The following is a 21,689-nucleotide window of genomic DNA, read 5'->3' on the forward strand; positions in this document are numbered from 1 at the left end:
CTGTTACTTTTCAGGATTAGCAAATAGTAAAATAGCAAAAGTAGATCGACAAGCTCACAACGATCTTGTGGATCTTCTACTTTTGATGCTTGTGTGATACCGGAGTATGATCAAACAGTTAAAACAGAGGATAATGCCAGACGACAGCAACGATATTATAGGGCTTCAGTGATTGGGTTGTTGTCTGCACATCATGGTGTAGCGGTCAGCAGCAGTGTAAGGTCAGCCTGCCATGTTTTTAACCATTCTGTAGCTTCTTAACCTGTACAGGAAAACGTTAAATGCATGGCCCTTTGAATGAAATGAACACTGAGGATGTGACCGCGTATAGCCCGTATAGCTGCGGTAATGTAAGGACCAGTGTAATCATGCAAAGTGTTGTCAAAGCTATTTGTTTAGTGGGCACTAGTATCTGCATCCTCCCAGTCTCCTTCAGCGCAGAGATGTGAAAACATGCACAGGAAGAGTAAATCCAGGCTAGGGGCTTTTTCATGATCCCATTGTTTTCCCTCTGGGTCTGCATCAGCAGAGACCTGCCCCTCAGTCCCACGCACGCACGCACGCACGCACGCACGCACGCACGCACGCACGCACACACACACACACACAATGCTGCAGCCTCATAACGTGCACAACATTGCGTACACATGCTCATACAGTTTAGCCTACTACTGTATTATTGTACTAATGTATGCTCACATGCAGTCAAGCAGTGCATTTATACCTGCATACAGACTTTTACACGATCCATGTGCACTCATGTACGCACGCACGCACGCACGCACGCACGCACGCACGCACGCACGCACGCACGCACGCACGCACGCACGCATACACAGGGCATACACCAGCAACTACAGGACAGGATGCAACTAGGAAATGCAGGACAGGCCAATTATGACGATAAACAAAAAACATATCTCAAAGAATGAGGGAATGTAAAACGCTTCACAACAGTGATTCTCAAACTTTTTTAATTTCAAGGATCCGCAGTTCACTATACAGTATGCACTATGTAGAGTTACAGGCATCTATAGCTGGGGACCCACAGCCATCAAGGACCCCTAGGGGTCGGGCCCTCTCTGAGAACCACTGCTTTAATGCCAAGTCAGCCCATGACCAAAATTAGCATTTTATGTGAGACGCCAGAGTTTTTTCTTCATTTTTTTTTAACTGCAGCAATAGGAAACACACACACACACACACACACACACACACACACACACACACACACACACACACACACACACACCACTCTCACAAGGATATATATGTGCTTGCAATGCTCATTAATCTACGATACTAAAGGCCACTGCCTTCCGCTGCGACTGTGCCATTGTTACCGTATATTTTAAAGAATATCCACGCAAGTTTTACAACACTTCTTGAGAGTTTTAATTTGAGCCCATAAATCACTGTTTTTCTTTTACAGTGCAGCTTGGAGGATTGTTTTACTTTGAACAGAGAAGTGTAGAGAAAAAAGAAAAGAATAACAAAGCTGTCTGTTATCAAGAACTGACCTCTTATTATCCAGGATTCAGGCTAATTAAATGGGATGTGACAGCTATTGTGCAGCTATTGTAGCCATCAGCGTAGACGGATTTTGCCAGAGAAACAAGTGGCCGAGTCTATGAAAACAAGCCCAAAAGAAAGCGACCAGTTTTACCACCAGTTTTGCAACCAAAATAACGACGAAAATAGCCAATCTGCAAGCTCACAACGCGTTGCACATTTCAATGTTCTAAATAAATCAAGGGGACAAAATAGTTATATTTTGAATATTTATTTAAATTTATAATCAGTAAATTTTATAATCAATAAAACACAAAATAATGACCGTGCCTGGTAGTCTACCAAATATTTTCAGATGGGGGTCTGCGAACAAATGAAATTCATATTCATTTGGGGGTTTAAACAACTAACCCCCAAACAACTACGCCCAAATGACCAGCTAGATTTTAGAAACAAGCCCAAAAACAATCCGCAACCCACAACTTCTATTATTTACAAGCAACTCTATACAGAAAAACAAGCCAAAAGTCACTTATAATTAGAAGACATGGCAACACTGGTAGCCATGGCATGCCCTTTATACAGGAGAGCAATAATACTTTGTTATTAGCTAAGGGAGTCAGGGCATATCCGCTTTATCTTTATGCTAAGTAAAGGCCATTCTTAACATAAACAACATTGAGATTACTGCACACTGTTGAACATAATGATGCCACACCCACTAATACGCCACCACCAATAATAAATAGAGAGTGTTTTTATTGGAGCTTCTGAGCATAGGTTTTTCACATGTATGTATGTACCTAAACCGTGCATCTAAGTGACAATAAAGTGAATCTGGACCTGAATCTCAGTTTAGTGTAATTATAATTTTACAGATTACAGAACTGAGAGAAATCCAAATGTGCCGTTATGAGTAAACACCAAAGAATATGCCACGTGCATTAGTTTTTTATGATTTATTTTATTTAGTTTTTGATGACATTGTAGTGGAAACAATAATATTGATTAGCTCTATTGATTGGAGAGTTCTTCTGGGCGAGCCTACGGGGAATAAACCTTTATTTGCTTTTTTTTATTCTTATGAAGTGCTGACTTCCCTGGTCCACCTGTTTACAGCGCTACACTGCTCCAGGCTGTGTCACTGGGGTGGGGGGAGGGGTGGGGGGGTGCATGAAGAGCGGTCCTGCTTTTATACTGCTGGGAGAATGTAGTAGTATACAATGCTGACGACAGGGTTTTCTTTTTCACTCATCTCAGCCTATTCATAACCAATTCTATGAACAATGTGTTCAATAATGCAGATCTAGCTGGCTTGAGTTAAAAATTGTGGGGCTGCTCATCAAAACATATCAAATCAAACTCCCGTAAGCTTCAGATTATCGGCACCACCCCACGTCAATTTCCTGTCACTTTAATGAAGTCTGTTGTCATATACGCATCTGCTCAGAAGTCTCTTAATCGGAATCTAAAGCTTGGGGCAAACACCCAGGTCTCACCCGGAAGAATGCGCTGCTTGTTATTAGGTCGTGCTGCATGGTTTAAGATCAATAAAACCCATCAATAATAGTTCAATCCATTACAGCAGTCCAGCATTTTGCCATCCGCTAATTATAAAGGTGTTCAGGTCATTGTAAGAAGTTAAAGACCTCTGCCTGATTGGGCTTGAAGACCCCACAAATCAATACCTTACACTTAATACACTGCACGCCATTTGCAGCAGCATGAGTAAGTGTCTTCTTTCCTTTAGCAGTGAAGTTCACGGCGAGTGACGTGATGATATAAGACAGGAACACACTGTGGCATAATGGGGGACAATTTAGTGCAAAACAAGTGCTTCCAGTAATTGACTGCATTAAAGTGCAATGTCACACAGCCTTTTGGTCTCAGTGGGGTCGACGAAAACACATCCATTCCTCTCCCATGTCCAGTCACCACTGGCAGAGCAGGTGTTGGTGAATTGTCTCGACTCTGGCAGCTAAGCGGCTGACCCCTTTCCTGTTTGGGTCACTCTGTCCTCTAGAAATACGGCATGTTTTTCCCTAATGTCTCCGTTCCCTTTCTCGCTCTCTTCCAGTCCAGAGTTGTATGTACTCCAGGTGGGGTGACGGAGCGCAGCGCTGCAGCTATACTACAGGCGGTCCAGGAAATTTGTGTCCTCCGTCCAAAAACATGTTTTGACCGTCTGTGCCACACATCTGGAGGGATATTTACTCCTGAAGCTATTCTTTCCCTCAGTGCACACACACACATGACACAATGCCGTATACTGACAGGTTCTATTTGCACACACCCTGCAGAGAGAGAGAGGGAGAAAAACATATTTTGCACGAGCGAAAAGCAAGAAAGAAAAAGGTCAGATTTAGCAATTGTGAATAGATCTCTCTCTCTCAGAGGAACACAATTGGCACTGGCAACGAGTAGAGTAGAGGCTATGCTATCTTTAGAGGTGCTTTTCCCATTCAAGAACAAAAGGTTATATTGTGCAGCTGTGAATATGGTACTACTGACACATTTAAAACTGACTTCACTTTTAACACTGCAGATTCATGGTTTTCATCACACACACGACACACAATGCGAGTCACAATGACAATATTGTTTTGGTCGTTGGCCTTTTTACAGTAGCATACAGTGCCATAGTTTAATTTGCAAATGAACAACAACATGGTAACTGTAAAAAGCACAGTGATGTACATGCAGTCATCCCAAATGATTACATATTAATAGTTTGCTTCGACAGCTGTATATAGTGTTACGGGGTGGGGAAGGGGGTCGGGCAATGATGTTGTGAAAATGTGGTTTCCTAGATACAGTATGTGTGAGGTATTGTTTTGCTAGAATATAATTTCTAATAAGACATGAAGCATATGTGCTGTACAGTGTACACCTGGTTTCCATAGAGAGGGGGGGGGGGGGTTGAGCTCTCCTTTACTCCCTTTCCTTTCGTATGTATCTTTTTAGATAGCTCGGTCACCCTAATCCATATGTCCATGGCATGCCCACCTTAGTGCAGTGTCTTTTAGGTAGATCGAGACACTGACTATCTTGGGTCAGTCTGTCTTCAGTCCATACATAGGGTGTATTATTATTATACATATAAATAAATATAATAAAACGTGTTATTATACGTGAAGTCATTCATATTTTGATTATAGTGGGATACATTTTTCCATATCAGTAGCAGGCTACAAAACACTTGGATACTTATTGCTCGATTTTAACGGCAATAACACAGGTGAGCGAGTTAACACAAGGTCATAATTATTTTAACATTTTCAAACTGCTCTTGTGAGATTGATGAACCAGGCCGGCCGGCCGCCGCCGCAGCAGCAGCACATAATCCTTCCTCTCGCACCAAACCATCTGGAATGGGAATTTTGCTGTGTGTGTAATGTATTGGCCACTGCAATCTGCAGGACCAGAGCCCCGTAGCGATGTACGCAGCAGAGCTGATACCCGTATTCTTTCATTGTACTTTTCTCCTCTATCCACGATCCATGTTCAACTGTGAATTCTCCCAGGTCCTCATTGCATTGTCTGACCTTCAAGTATAGGCGGAAGACAAAGGCAAAGAGGTGGTGAGACATTCCCTTTCAGGTGTGTGGGGGCGTTCAACCTGCATTGGGATCTGTCAAACTATATTGGGGCCCCAGGGTGCTGCTGACTACTATCCCAGCCTCCCCCCCAGTGTTTCAGAACATGCCTTTGTCCTTGAAAAGCCCCCTGTATGAATCCCGGCTGTGGAAGCTGCTCATATCATGTGTGTCTTTCAGTAATCAAGCCATCAGACACAACACTGCAGCCCTGCATACAGCCACTCAATCAGCTCTATTTAACAGTCTACCTATAAGGGGTTAACAATAATCGCCAACCTTGTCCATCTGTTGCTAAGGAAGTGTTGCCTGTTGTGCAGGAAACAGGGAGAGCAGTTTCCTGTTATGAAGAGACGTTTTTAAAGGGCTGCTTTCATTCAATCATGCAACAGATGCCGGCCCAGGAAGCCCGGCCAATAGCAGAAGCTTTTGGTGGTGTCCTGGAGAAACTGTTTTGGAACTGCTTTTAGGAACTTTTCTATTAGCCTATGTGTCTAGTAGTAGTACTCAGGAAATATTGCATGAGCAAATCATATTGTATGAATAGTGGTGAGACGATTCAGAAAGATATATGCACTTGAATGCATTTTCCAATATAGGCTACAATTCTTCATCCCAGACCTGAAAGTATACAGCCCTAAATTACACATTATTAAAGCGAATATGTGAAAAGGCTTAATTAAGCCATATAGCAGGGGTCAACAACCTTTTTGACATGAAGTGCCATGTTTTTATTTTCTTGATAGTCAGTGTGCCATATCAACCACATCAGTTTAATCACGACACCACATCAAAATAAAATATTTCCAACAGATTTTGATTGTCCATGCTTTACATAACTGTCTTTTGAAATATTTTCTTTCACATCAGGACATATTTGTAATGATATGAGCAACTATCTCCCAGACTCCCTCCTCTAGAATTTTGTGCAGGTTGTAATTTGCATACAGATGTGAGGGGAATTGACTAAAAAAAATCATCCCCCCCCCCCCCCCCCCCCCCCCCTCTCTCTCTCTCTCTCTCTCTCTCCATGGAGCGGTGCCCTGTAGGCCAGCCAGGTGTAGGCAATCAACAAACTGCTTAATGGTACACCTCACCTCAGCTATGACTGCGGCCAGGGCACCCCTCCGTGGATTCGTCTAGTATAAGGTTGCCCAAAAATGCCTACTGCATATCCTCAAGACCTCAACTGTCACTAAACAACCCAGCTGCCCAAAGTTCAAAGACCAGTCCTGTCCTGACACTAGTCCTGTGACAGTCCGAATATGACTCACATCAATAAAATGTCTGCGCAAAAGCTACGACAACAATGTCCCACAGCTTAAAAGATGTCTAGATACTTCGCGAAAACTAAATATTTGAAATGGGAAATTGTTGCATTCAATACAGTATCAACAGCTAGTAATCAATCACACATCATTTAATTTGAATAAAATGTGTAAAATGTGAATCATCCTACTACTCGGTCTCGGTGAGTGCAGTGTGTGGGTTTGGCTTCTCTCGGGGATCGTGAAGGAACACCTCCTGGCTGTCTCCTCTCCTCCAGAACAGATGCTGGCAGCAGCGCAGCGCACCACTACGCGCATCAGTACGCACACAGACAGACACGCACACACACACACACACATGCACGTCCGCTGGACACAGCAGCAGCAACACTCTGCGGACGACAACAACAACAAGAAGACAGGAGTCTTCCTCAATTAGCTCTTTAGTTGGAGATAAACGAGAGGACTTTGCGGTGTTGTTTTTGTTTTTATATCTGTTGCGAAATGTGTTTTTTGGACTAAGTTTGAGCGTCGGTTGCCGTTGCACTGTATCGGTCAGTCAGTGGAGCCGAAATGATGTGGAGAACTATCGGTTGCCATGGTGGATGATGTTCGAAGATGAACGCAGGTGCGTAATGATAATTAATAGCTATTAAAGCTAATTGTCTTCTCACTTTAATGTTTCATGTAGCCTATACTACAACAAAGCGACCATTAAAGAAAGACGAAGCAACGAGAGCAATGAGAGAAAGAGGCTACTACAATAATGAAAAGAAAACCAACATTGTTCCTTTTGAAAATGCGTTTAACTTTTAATTGCGGTCTAAATTAAATTAGGTTAATTGGCAACTCAAAGCATAAGTAGCATAATGTTACTTTAAGCTAATAGCCTACACTCGATTCTAGTCTAGGCTTTAAATATAATGTCTTCAAGACTCTTCATGAACAAGTTACAACTCATTAGATACTGGCAAATGAATCCTCAGTGCAATGTATGTGGGACTAGATCATTTGATCTATAGCCTTGGATCAAGTCAAGACTATCACACTATTTGTATTTGATCTAGTCAGACTTTTGCTTTCTTAAAATACATGCTATAGGCTACTCTTCTTGATCCAAGAAGATATTTGACCCAGTTGCATAGTGCATACAATAGGCTACATTAGCCCTATACACTTGCTTGTCATTAGTCCACTGGGACATTGTTCAGTGAAGAACTGGACTTAAGTCATGTCTATTGAAACTGTTCAAAAATGTGGTGCTCTGTGTACACAAATCAAATGGCATGATGCAAAGCGAGTGTAATGTACTGTACCAATATTAATTTCCTAAATAACCTCATACAATTGAGCCCTTGATGCCAGCATTCCTGTACATTGTTGTCCTGTGACAGATTGTATTGAAATACCGCACGCCCTCTATTGCTCCTGTTTACAGTTTGCATGATATGGTATGTGTCAAGATCTGTGTTGTTGAAACTTGTTTCCTAAAGTCCAACTCAGGCCTGCTGCCACTTTGGCTCGTTGTTTATTGTTATGGGTTGATGATGGGTGACATTTTCATGATCAGCACGCAGTGTGAAATCACATCCTGTGAGCTTGGCACAGTCAAGGTCCCCCAGTATCTCTTCCTTTGTTTTGTGTGTGTGAGTGTGTGAGTGTGTGTGTGTGTGTGTGTGTGTGTGTGTGTGTGTGTGTGTGTGTGTGTGTGTGTGTGTGTGTGTGCGTGCGTGCGTGTGCGTTCGTGCGTGTGTGTGTGTTTTAAAACGTTTTGTTTTTAATTGAATTCTTGTTGCATAATTCATATCCTGTTGTTTCGCAGTTTGGTACAGACTGGGGCTCTTGTGTTCTCTCGCCATGTTTTATTGTTCGCTTGACGTATACTCAAAGGACCTTTTCAGCAAAAGTGTGTGTGTGCGTGTGTGTGCGTGCGTGCGTGCATGTGTGTGTGCGTACGTGTGCGAGCGCACGCGTGTGTGTGCACGAGCCTGTTTTCGTGAGAATCGGGAAAGAATGACAAGAAGGAAGTCCATTTGTGTTGTGAAAATGTGTACTCCTGGAGGGGCTCATGAAGGAGTGAGGACCCCCCCCCCCCCCTCCCCTCCCCCCGCCGATGGACAGGCATCCTGTGTGGAGTTCTTCAAGAAGAACGGAATAATGCTGAATAATGTGTGTGTGTGTGTGTGTGTGTGTGTGTGGGGGGGGGTGGGGGGTGGGGGGGGGGGTTCTGGAACTGGAATGGAATGTCATTTCAAGCGGAGAATGCAGTGATGTTGAATGAGATGATGGAGTGTATACATACAGTATATAGAGGGTATGCGTGTGACATGACATCATCATCATACTCAGAAGTTACTTTCTGGCCTTGACAGCCCATACATCCAAACAGAAAACAAGATTTTCATGAAATGACATTAAACGACGTTAGGCTCACTTTCCCACTCACTTTGCCACTCACTTTATGCATGCGCATACCCTCTATATTTATAGGGTACGTACTACATGTGTAGCCTACTACATGGGCAGAGGGAGGCAAACAAACAGTAGGCTATTGAATCGAGACTCAGAGAGAAATGAATGATTTCAGAGTGTGATAAAGTGGTGAGTTTGTGTGTGTGCGCGCGTGCGTGCGTGCGTACGTGCGTGCGTGTCCGCACGTGTGTGTGTGTGAGAGAGAGAGAGAGAGAGAGCAAGAGCAACCCGGTCTCACCCAAACACGGTGAAATAGCACGGATGTGGCAATTTCGTACATACACGCCTATAGAAAACCCAAACATCCGTACATATTACATTGAAATCCTCCCCATAGACTGACGGAGGGGCGCCGTCTCTACCGAACTTAAGCCACCACCGAGCCCGCTAAAGCGCGCAAGTTGCCATGTCGAACGTTGCGAAGTTTGTTCGCAAGTTTGAAGCCATGTCCGAGTTGTAACATAATAGCACAAAATCGTAAATAATAATCGTCAAACCCAATCTCACCCAAACACGGTGAAATAGCATGGATTGGCAATTCCATGCATACAATACTAGTGAAAGCCACGCCTCCGTCACAGGCAAAACAGTATAGTCGTGTAGTATGCACAGATTTCGGGGTTTTCTAGGCGTGTATGTACGGAATTGCCGAGAGGGGTGGTGGGGTAAGGAGTGATTGAAGGAATGAACATATTTGTGGCACGAGGAGAGACACAGAGGGTTATTGCATCTCATTAGATGAAATCATAGCTCACAATAATCAATCATATTAGGGAGATTTTAATTCAGCATGAAATTGTCCTTTGTCATACACTGGACTTACTTGGACCACGTTTTTTCCAGCTACACCAAATCTCTTTTCGCCAAAAGTAGCAGATCTACAAGGCTTTATAGTGTAGACTGGTTAGTTTTGGCTAATGTTACTGCCAGATTATGCGGTTCAGGTCGCTAACAGAAGTGACATTCCTATTCCTATGATTATTGCGATAATATCTTTAATCGCAATTTTTTTATCCACAATAAATCATGCCATGACATGTTCATATCGTTGCTGACAGGTGGAAACCGCATATGTCCAAAACCTTTACTTTTCAAATTCCAGTATTCCCAAGTATCAAAAATAGCAGATCGACAATCAATAAATTATTCAATCAAAGCAAACGGGATAAACAATATTAGTTTGGCTCTTCTACAAAAATAAAACGTACAAGTTACAAGGCTGCATTCTGTCGCGCGTGCCAAGCTGTCATTCTCTTGTATTATTTTCCCACCACGGAGTAACCTTGCATCTCGGAGGACAGTCGAGACGGGCAGTGTCGGTAGGCCAATCAGAGGCAGGCGGGGCGTTACCATGTCTATGCTCAGCCGCACATTAGATATACGCTTCTGCAAGACAGCAACAATATTATGGTCCCATCCCTGAAGGAGAGAAAGAGAGAGAGAGAGAATCACAAGCACACGTCGTACACGCACACACAAAACACACACACACACACACACACACACACACACACACACACACACACACACACACACACACAGATAGCCCAGAGTGCACACAGGGTTTAATAGGATGTGCGTCAGGGGCAGGTACTAAATAACAGGAAGAGACCAGGGGTGTATACGTTTGGTTAAGTACGGGTGTGTTTCATGACAATGCTTAAGGCTCATAATCAACTCCCTTGAAAGACTTTGACAATTTCTAATAGCACACTGGTGTTCTGCTGCGTTGAGAAAGAAAAGAAAACACAGTTTCAAATCAAAGTTATGAGACCACCCGGATGTTCTCAAAGTAATATTAGGACACCTGTACAGTTGCAGGTTGCACCAATCCTGAACTATTCTGGGAAGATGATGGTCAGAAGTTAGAGTGGTTATTTAGGACACAGTTTGTTTCTAGAGCCTGGAGTAGAAGACAATCCCAGCTCTTCAAGTAGGTCCATGTGTCTCCTGTTACAGGCCTAATGGTGTATTTTATTCTATGGTATTTTATTTGATGTTGTATATTATGTAATCTGCCTTGTAAGAATCTTGGGTGTGTTAGTTAGTTTAGTACTCACTTGATTATTGTTTGCAAACTGTCATGTCGGTTTATTGTCATTGTTTATGTAAACTGTAAGTGTGTCCTGTAAGTCCATATGGGCTGGGCTTATTCGGAAGCATGACACTTAAATAAAGAATCAATCAAAAAAAAAAATCAATCAATCATAATATAAACATACACAAATCAATGACATTGACATTTACAGCAGGTGAGGAATTTATTGGAGTGGACTGACAAACAACAATGGTGTTATGTAATGATCAGACATTCAGTGGTAGGGTATTTTTTTAATATCCTGCCTCTAAAAAGTTTCAAACCCTTGTAGTGTGTGTGTGTGTGTGTGTGTGTGTGTGTGTGTGTGTGTGTGTGTGTGTGTGTGTGTGTGTGTGTGTGTGTGTGTGTGTGTGTGTGTGTGTGTGTTGTGTGTGTCGTCCAACCTGTATGGTACATGTCGTATTCCAGACAGGGAGATGTTATTGTTCCTCCTGTGAGTTCCCTGTGTGGCTCTGTTGTTTTTCCTGCAGATAATGGTCCCCTACAGCAGTCTGCATGTCACTGACTCTTATACAAGGCCTTACTGCCTTCCTTTTCACTCAGTGGAGAAAAACAAGACCTGGAATTAACTCAGTGCCTTGGTTTACGGTTTGGTGAAATAAAACAGGGAAAAAAAGCAAAAGCAACATTTAGCTGGGTTTTACGATTGTTCTTTTTTTAAGCGTGTAACTAACTGTCTTTGTTTTTGTTTTCTTTTGTTACCCTCTGCAGATTTTCAGAATCCACTACAAATTCCTCGACCGAACATCCGCAGTCGTCTGACCATCACGTTGCAGTCCAAGCTGATGTCAAAGCCTTGTCTCCCTAGCCGTGGTCCCAAGCCTCCTGTCGCCCCCAAGCCCAGACCTCTGTCTGAACTGCACCTGCAGGGGGAGCCCTGTCCCCCAGTCAGCCTCAGCAACGGAGACCTGTCTCATTCGGACGATGAGGCAGAGGTTTCCGAGGGCTTGGGGGAGGAGGGAGGCGAGGCAGAAGATGAACCCGACGACTCTGGGTTGGGAGACAATGACAGTGACAGTTTTGAGAATCTAATAAAAGGAGAGATTGAGGAGGAGGCAGAGGGAGAGGTGTTGAGTAATTCAGCTGAAACAGACAGCATCGGCTCTTCTGACACGGTCAAAGCAGTTGATGGAGTTATCACAGATCAACAAGACGCTGAGGAGGGTCTGAATATACCAGAGAGTGAAAATGACACTACTTTACAGTCCAACGAGGATGAGGCGGATAATTCCAATACACTATCACTTTCATCTCATCAGAAAGAAACAAGGGAACATGAAGAAGAGGTGGTGCAACAGAATGTCACCGGAGAGACTGACACGGCTGAGGACCTATATGAATGTGTAAAAGAGCAAGGCACTGATCAATGTCCTCTGTTCAGGCAGTGTGCTAAAGACAATGATGATAGCCTTGACGAGAACAGTTCACTAGGTGAAGATGCTTTGCCATTCGAATTGACAATAGGCGAGGAAGCAAGAGGATTTGCGCTTGGGCCACGCTTCTGCATGCTTCCGACCGTGTGTGAGGAGTATCCTTATGACCTGGTTGGCCCCACAGATGACACCAGTAGCACATGTGAGTCGTGTGACCCGACTGAAATGGGAGACACAGAGGTATGGCAGCCGGAGAGAGCCACCAAGGATCCATCGGGGCGTTTTCGCTTCACAGCCAGCACCGAGGATGTGTTTGGGCCTTACGCTGTCATTGAGGCAGTGCCAGAGGATAGGACCTGCACTGCTGACCCAGAGTGGGAAGAAGATGACGGCAGTGCCAACCCTTCACTCAAGCTAGAGTCTGCTGGCACGTCGTCCAGCCAAGAGCCTTTCTACGTGTCGTGCGACGATGTAGACAAGCTAGAAGATAAAAGAGCCTTCTCAGGGGAGGCTGAGGTTCACGATGACAGTGGGGAGCCCAGTGAGCACAAACTATCTGCAAAGGACAATGAGTCAGTGGATGAGTATGCGGACATAGACGACTCATACTGCCCAGAGGCAGATGACTTACAGCAGCTTGAGTGTGTTTCATCAGAGGACTATGTCGAGATCGGGGATGAGGAGGATGACGATGAAGACCAGGAAAAGAAACGAATCAAAGGAAAGAGCGTCAAAGTGAGAACAGCCAAGCGTGAGCAGGCTTTTCACAGCCAGAGGAACAGCTGTCAGCCTCGCCTCAGGCTGTGCAACATTACGGTGCCGACGGACCTGGACCTGGGCCGCACCCAAGAACTCACCAACAGGGTGGTCTTTGCCCACACCACTGAGGCCTTCGAAGAAGACATCGAAGAGCTGGACTGCCACATTGTGCCTTATTACGACGAAACAGACTCAGACAGCTCAGAGCATATATACGAAGAGGCTGGCTTTGACTCGGAGGGGGAAAACTTTGTGTCTCTTGATCGCAAAACTATTGTGGCACGATCTCGTTCCTACTCTGGAAAGTTTCCCGTTCCCGAAACAGTCCCAGAGGAGACCGGGACAGAGTACCAGACTCATGACTACTGCACCGTGGCCTTGGATCAGAATGGTGAACCTTTCAAGCGTCAAGAACAGCAAGAAGTCAACCGTTTGATCCCGTCTCTGAAGCCTCGTCGCTTTCTGTTATACTCACGCTCTGCGGAAGGGCCGGAACTGTCGTTGATCAGCCCCACGGGGATCGAGCTGAAGGACGAGGTCAGGATGAAGAGAAAAGATGACACCATGTCTCTGCCGTGTGTCATATCGTCCTCCGGGAGCTTCTCCCAGCGTAGCCATCAGTCGTCCAGTGGCGTCTCCACGCCGACCTCTCTGGTGGACATCCCACCGCCGTTTGAGCTGGCGTACATCACAAAGAGGCCAGTCACCAAGAGTTCCCCATCCGTGCTGATCCAGCACGAAACCACGGATAAACCCAAGAAGAAGACATCCTCGTTCAAGCGCTTCCTGGCCCTTAAGTTCAAGAGGAAAACAGAATCAAAGGGTTACAGCGACGGGAGTGTTCGCTCGTCGCGTTCGTCCTCCGAGTCAAGTCACCACGGCCCGGTGAGAGTCATAGACCTGGACCGTAAGAGTACCAGCTCCCCTCAGCTGCAGTCTCGCATGGTGAACCCCCAGCAGCGTCTCCCGGACCTGCCCAGCGCCTTCATCTTCTACAAAGACCGGCAGAAGAGGAAAGGCGACCTGAAAGCCTATAGCGGCCGAGGCGTGTCCCGGGGCGAGTCTTTTGAAGAGCGCACTCGTCGCCCACTCATGCCCCTTCCCCTGACCAAGCCACGCTCCATCTCCTTCCCCAGCGCGGACACGTCCGATTACGAGAACATCCCTGCCATGAGCTCCGACTACGAGAACATCCAGATCCCGGGCCGGCCCACCAGAGCCGTGACGGTCACTGAGTTCTTTGAGGACCCGAACCGCATGACGATTCCCTCCAACGAGAACGACGGCTATGTGGACATGAACAGCTTCCCTGGGATTGACAGCAAGCACCAGTTGCCCGAAGAGGAGACCGAAAGGTAGGATAATAAACCACCTAAACCCTATACAGCATACACACAATAGCCAAACTACAAGCTCACAACACGTCGCAGTGTGACAGCGTTTTGAGCTGACAGTAGATCTGCTATTTTTGCTATTTCTGAACATTAAAAAAAAAACTTTTGAAAATGTTTGCCTATGACATACCCATAATACCTGTAGTGATGTCAGGTTGAAAGTAGTTAAATGTACTGTGTGTCTATTATTCATACATTACATGTTAATCGAACTCTGAGAGTATGGAAATGGACCCATTTTACACAAGTTAGATTAACTCTCCGGATTACCGTGCATTTTGAATACGGGACTTCTACTTGTAAACAGAGCATATCTACATTGCCATATTGATACTTTTACTTAAGTAAAACATGTGAGTACTTCGTCCATCACTGCACTGGTGATATTAGTCATCAGTGGATCTGGGTTAGGGTACATGTTCTCATCACTTCAAAAGAGAAGTCTCCAGACAGTCGGGCCGTGCAGTTGACAGATGAAAGCTCAGATGAAACAGCAGGGCACCTGGTTGAGCAGAGTGTGATGAGACGAACAGCATGCTGTAGCAAGCATCACTGGCTTTGGGGAAGATGGACAATGCTTGTGGGAGAGCTTATGGCTGTTTCCCATTCAGCTATTATTAGAGGTCGCATCTGGAGCTGCTAGTTGTCTGAGAGGGTAAAGAACAGCTCAAGTGGTTTTGCTCATATAGCACAGGTTTGTTCAGGAGGGAATACCGTGTGTCATTATCAGCTGCAATTAAATGTGAGAAAGTAGCGGAGGGGGGGCGTGAAAAATGAAGACAGAGATTTATTTTTATTCTTGTTTCCCCTCCCCAATATATTGGAAGGCAGGGGAATGAAAGGGAGACACTAATGGGATGGATTTCCTAATACAGAATGTGAAAGAAAAGAATAATGGATACAGACGTAAAAAACAAGGAGAACAGAAGCGATGCGGGGATATCGGGATATGGCAGGGAGAGTAAGAGAGCAGTTCTGGTGTAATTGCTCTCTTGTACCTGACACTTGTGGTTAAGTTTAGGAGGGCTTTCATTAAAGTAGCTCTCTCCCGAGTCCTTCTCCTTCATTGGACCCTGAAGGGGGTCGGTGGGATTTACTGCAGTGTGTGTGATAGAGTGAGGAAACACCGGGGTAGTGACTGGTACCAAATGAACCTGGCCTGGGCCACTGTATTACAGCGACCCAGTCTGGACCCAGTAGTCTTAATAAAAACACATGTGTTAGATAACGTGCACAGTCCAAATGACAAGCCGTTACTCTAACAACTATAGATGATCGTTTTGCGCCGTGATGCCTCGGCATAAAATCATTTCTTATTTCCTGTGGCGCTGTTTTCTGTTTCGTCCGCGTGCAGTTAACTGTAATTTGTAGCAGTGTATTTTTATTGTTTTGTGTCCGATTTTATTTAGAGCCTATGGCCAAGAAAGCGCGAGCGAGATATGATGTGTAGGACTATTGGATCTCGTGTATACTGTAGAAATGGATGCAGCTTATTGTTTCTATAATTTCTCCACATAAACATCAAGCCTGTTGTGAGTTTCGCCGCAGGCCTGCTGTGCTTTATATCAGTATTTGGCCTCGTTGTTTACGTCCAGTGTACTTTAACGCCTTAAAACTGTGAAAGCGCATTTGTGTCATTTTAGATTAAAACTGTGAAAGCGCATTTGTGTCATTTTAGATTTAAAAAAATAGCAGGTGTACAAACTCACAGCACGTCACTTCATGCCGTGCTGCGAGCTTGTATACATCTGCAATTTTTGAAGCATTTTTGAGCAATCTTGAAAGTGTTCTTGAAAAGAAATGTGACACAAATCTTCTGGGGATCCAATTGGCACGAAAAACTACCGATTTAGAAGCGTCTGTAGAATCGGCCTGAGGTCTTAATGGGTTAAGATAGCAACACATCTGAAAGCCCTCCATTTCCCAGACAATGGCCCCTCAGAGCAGGCTCTTTTTCTCCCCGTGACGTTTATCGATCGTCTCATTGTGTGGTGCAGGTCTCGGCCCTCAAACCACCCGCATCCTATCTGTCCTGTCACCTCGCCTCCGCCACAGTCCCCAGGAGATTCTCCCACTCCCGTGGCCCCTCTTGCTCTGGTATCTCTGTGTACATGTGTGTGCCGGTTGGGGGGGGGGGGGGTATACAATACTTGTGCATGTGTGTTTGTGTGACGTAGCCTATACACGCACATGCAGTCGTGCGCATGCCCGTGCGTGCATCCTCTTTCTAAACCCCAAAAGGCAAAGGCCTTGTCATTGCCACTGTCCAGTGTGCAAGTATGCTGATGGCAGTGATTTATTGAGGATTCATTCCACAGTCAACAACATTCCGGCCCGCGGAGAGAAACCACGTCATTGTCGCTCGCAGAATGACTGCACCGAACACAAAAGTGTATGTAGCATCCCTACAAAAGCATGCGAGCTGTTCCAGACAGTGAACTGAGCTCCAAAAGCCCCGATGCCTGGCATAGGTTTGGTTTTTCCTGTAGTGATTAATGTGTATCATGGTTGGAACACTACTTCAGCATATAGACTCAGACTGTAGCAGGCTGGGCAAAGAGACATATTCATTAAGAAACCCAACATTGGCCACCATAGGCAAAGATGTGGCGGCAGAGAAATTATTCATCCCAGGCCAAGTAAAGACACTGCTAATGAGTGTGGATGTGTGCACATGGATGAAGTGTGTGTGTGTGTGTGTGTGTGTGTGTGTGTGTGTGTGTGTGTGTGTGTGTGTGTGTGCGTGCGTGCGTGCGTGCGTGCGTGCGTGCGTGCGTGCGTGCGTGCGTGCGTGCGTGCGTGCGTGTGTGCGTGCGTGCGTGTGTGCAATGCATGCACAGCGTGCGTGCATGGCTTGCACTTGTGTGTGTGTGTGTGTGTGTGTGCATGGATACTTGCGTGCTGGTGAGTGTGTGTGATGTATTTCAGTGCCGCTTTACCGAAGGTGGGAGACTCTAAACATAACGTTGTCTCAGCAGTATTGTCCGTGTTCAGAAGAGAAGCTTCAGAGAAGGAAGCCAAGGCTTTGTGTCTCTGTTATTCCAGAGAACATTCAGCATTCTTTGCGATCAGTCAAAGCAATTCCAGGTGGACCAATTACAGTCAGTCCTCGCACAAACTTATACACTGTGACGGAATGTTGGTCCGGGGCGCTGCATGCCATGCTACACCCAAAACATTTAACACAGCGGTTTAGCGTGAACTTCATGCTCCATGGAAGGCCACAAAGTCCTTTCAAACAAGACCACTGCTCGTTACATTAGCGTTAGTTGTGGTGTGGAAGCCATCTTAACCCATTAAAACTTGGAAAGCATCAGTGTCATTTTAGATTTTATATAGCAAGAAGGTTTTTCAGAGTATACAAGTGTTCTGCAGCCAAATCCAGTACATATCACTTTGGGGTTCCTTGAAGTTTGAGAACTACTGCTTTAGAAGGCAGTTGTAGAATCGGTTTTAATGCAGAGGTTCCTATCCACTGGTACTAGTACCACTGGTGGTACTTGAGCCCCCCTCTGGTGGTACACAGAGGAGACACAGAGCAGAGTTTTGTCAGAGCAGCAGCATTACTGGCTTAGGAATAGAACAAAAAGGGCAGGTATACACTCCCGTATTTTAACATCAGTTATTATGGTGGTACTTGGAGAGCCAAATATTTTCTGAGGTGGTACTTCAGTATAAAAAGGTTGGGAACCAATGTTTTAATGGGTTAAAGGGAACCTCTGCTCAATGTAAGCCCATTAAAAGAAGTCCTCCGCTCGTCACGTTGTAGCGTCAGTTGTGGTGAGGAGGAAGCCATCCATCTTAAAGTGCGTTGCTGTGTTGGGTGGTGGCCGTGGGCGGCGTGGCGTGGTGGCGAGCAGAGGGTGTGTGCCACTACTGGCCTGCCAGGCCCCGTGCCAGGCGCTCCGGGGTCATTGCCAGGTCGTCCCCGGGGAGGAAGTGTCCTGCCTAGGAGCTTCCCACCCGCCTGTTTACAGGAAATGCAGGACAAGGGCGGAGGGGCTGGCTGGCTGGCTGGCTGGCGGGAGGCAGGGAGGTGGAGACAGAGGCAAGAAGAGGATGGAGTGGAGAGGAGTGGGGGGTGTGGGGGTGGGACAGAGGGTCATCGGGGCAGGGTGGAGGTTCCCAGACTCCCCTTGGAACAACAAGGGGAGGTGTGGCACTGTGAGGAATGCCAGGTCTGTTGCTTTGGCAGCTTGTCACAGGGAGTGACTCACTGTGCTGTGTTGCACACTGCTTACATATACAGACTGACATACATACGTTGTCGGTAGGGTTGTCACGATTATGACATTTTACTTGACGGTTAATAATTGTCACTCAAATGATTGTGATTAACTTGATTTAATTGTGTCTGTCATTATTGGAACATTATGAATAAAAAAATGACATTTCTGTTTGGCTTTTAGGCTTCGTAAAGCAAGGTTGCACAGGGCAGATATGACAAATAACATCATATTTAATTACTTAAATATAAACATTAATAGTCGAAAATGCAAGCTCAAAGCGTGTGGCATTGCGACACATAGATCTGCTATTTCCACTATCTATTATACATTTGAAAAGGTGTGCCCAAAACGTGTGCCCACACCAGGAAAATAAAGCCACCAGCTACTACGTCACTGACACGCTGCAACACGCTGCAACACACACTGCAACAACACACTAACACGACACAGCCTTACCCTCCGCGTCGATCCACGGCTATCTCCTCATGTCGCGCCGCACGGCCACACTCAACAACACCCGCGTAAAAACTGTCATTGCACTGCCACTAGAGCCGCCTCCCGTCCACACTCACAAACAACATCAATATCAATAATAAACACAAACACGCCACAAGCACCGACACCCCCGCCTAATTTGTTGCCAGATCTATGAAAACAAGCCCAGAAAAAATGCCATTCAACACGCTACTTACAACTCTCTTACAATTCGCGGACCTGGCAACACTGCATCCTGTTTTCCCATTGGCTACGGTTGCTACAACACGCATTTGCACTGCATCTTGGGAGCAACACAGCTTAATGTAGGGGTCACCGATTGCTGTGCTACATCCCCCTCATGTTCTCACCACCCCGTTCGGCTACACCACACACACTAACCTACACAATTCTCCACATGCAACACAGGGCCCTTATTGGCTAGCCCCCTCACATGGCGATCCCCACACCCGAGGCGCATATATGGATACGAACAACAACAGCAACACCACATGCACACGCGCGCGCTGCAACAACAAAAAGCAACGTACAGTGTGTGTGTGTGTGTGTGTGTGTGCGCGCGCGCGCGGGGGGGGGGGGGGGGATTTGGATCGCCGCGCGATCCAGCGCCAATTGCACTACACTACACAGGGCTCGACAGTGCGACTACGTACTCGCATTTGCGACTTCACATATCACCGTGCAAGTTGTACAATTCACTTTGTAGCACCGGTGCGACTACACAATCCGATCTTTAAAGCTAAACGTTGCGCAGTTTACATCCAAAAGAATGTGTCACTCTCTCGGTTCTGCACCGCTGCTGGAGAAGTATAGCACTGTCGAAGGCAGCGCAACTAACCCCCCCCCCCCCCCCCCCAACGAGGGAGGAGAGAGAAGAGAGCGAGAGAGAGAGAGTGGCAGTGGCAGCCAGCAGCGACGTAAAATGAGCCTGTGCATTTCACGCTTTTCACCCTATATAACTTCAACGCATAGGCAATCAGGTCAAGACCATTAATTAATGCCTGCTGTGTAGGGGTGACGATTGCGTGATGCTTATATGTACAGGATTCTATAGGTCACCACTTTTGGTGTGACACACACGGCTCCTGTCTCTGTTTACAATGGGTTGTCAAGATTTTGCAGAAGACTGATAGTTCATCCTTTAGTAATTAGGCTGTGGAAGTATTCACAATAGACTACTTTTGGATTTATTGGGATTGGCAATTTGGGGAAAGGAGGAGGAGGAGGTGATCAAGCTCCACAAGACCACATTGGTGGCTCAAGGCTGCATTTATTTCCCTTTTTTTCCCTCTCGACGGTGCATGGGATGATGTCACCCCCTCCAGCAGGCTAGGGAGCCCCGCTCAGGTTAGCGGAAAATGACCGCGGGGTGCGGGTTGCCAGGTTTTTTTATAAGTAAAGTATTCAAAACAAAACAAATTAAATTCCAACACATATATATATAATAATATCTTTGAATTTACGTCATATTTTGCGGATTTTTCACCTACTTTCTCTGTTCATTGTCAATGGCAAATATTGACACATGTGGGGACTAAAGCTGTATATAGGATAGGAGGGCCCTCACACACATGATTTCATAACGTCTCATCGTGCTCCTAAAATAATTTGCGTGCTACTTGGAAAAATGCTAAGCGTCGAGCCCTGCTCACACACACTACAACACGCTTAAAACTCGCGGACCTGGCAACACTGCATCCTTTTTCCCCATTGGCTATGTTGTTAATTTGTTGCCACGTCTATGAAAACAAGCACAGAAAAACTCTACACCTGGCGTGGAACAAACGGGACGAACCAAGGCGCATATATGGATAACAACAACACCAACAACACTACACGCACACGCGCGCACGCGCTGCAACACAAAACAGCTGCATACAACGCGTGTCACTGTGGACTTCTGTACCTGTGGACTTCTGTCTCGCAACGCGGGGCAACGCAACTCTGGGATGAGCGGGCCGAAGGCCCGCGAAATTCTAGTTTTGTACATTATGAAACAACATGGAAACGATTATGACGATTCTGCAAAACATTATTGCAATTATCTCAAATAATTGCGATTAGGCGCGAATATCCTACTATAAATGTGCCACATCTCTGTCTGTGTGTGTGTGTGTGTGTGTGTGTGTGTGTGTGTGTGTGTGTGTGTGTGTGTGTGTGTGTGTGTGTGTGTGTGTGTGTGTGTGTGTGTGTGTGTGGGTGTGTGTGTGTGTGTGTGTGTGTGTGTGTGTGTACGGTTGTAATGCACGTAACTCGAGAACCGTTTGCCCCACCGACTCTCAAATTCAAATTCAACACACGCATTCCACACCCCCGCAGGGAGTGCAGTGCCCGGTATTGAGTCGGTCGGACCCACGGTTCTCCAGAACCACCACAAAAGGCTCTAGTCAGGCTCTGCCAGTGGGCCTAATGAGGTGAGGGGACTTTCCCCTCACCTCTGCAATTTCCAGCCTCTGCCTCAGCCAATTGATTTCCATGGCAACCCCACACCTG

General features: G+C 45.8%; 1 protein-coding gene across 2 annotated transcripts in view; it reads left to right on the forward strand.

Annotated features, from left to right (window-relative positions):
• Positions 1 to 6,783: 6,783 nt before the first annotated feature.
• Positions 6,784 to 21,689, forward strand: part of fgd5a (FYVE, RhoGEF and PH domain containing 5a) — a 60,845-nt gene continuing 45,939 nt past the window's right edge. For both annotated transcript variants that reach the window (XM_079510407.1, XM_079510408.1), the window contains exons 1-2: positions 6,784 to 7,004; positions 11,658 to 14,433. In XM_079510407.1, coding sequence (XP_079366533.1) covers positions 6,995 to 7,004; positions 11,658 to 14,433 — 2,786 coding nt within the window. In that variant the 5' untranslated portion in view covers positions 6,784 to 6,994. The remainder of the gene's footprint in view (positions 7,005 to 11,657; positions 14,434 to 21,689) is intronic.

The sequence above is a fragment of the Electrona antarctica genome (genome assembly GCF_951216825.1).
Source record: "Electrona antarctica genome assembly, chromosome: 9".
NCBI classification, from domain to species: domain Eukaryota; kingdom Metazoa; phylum Chordata; class Actinopteri; order Myctophiformes; family Myctophidae; genus Electrona; species Electrona antarctica.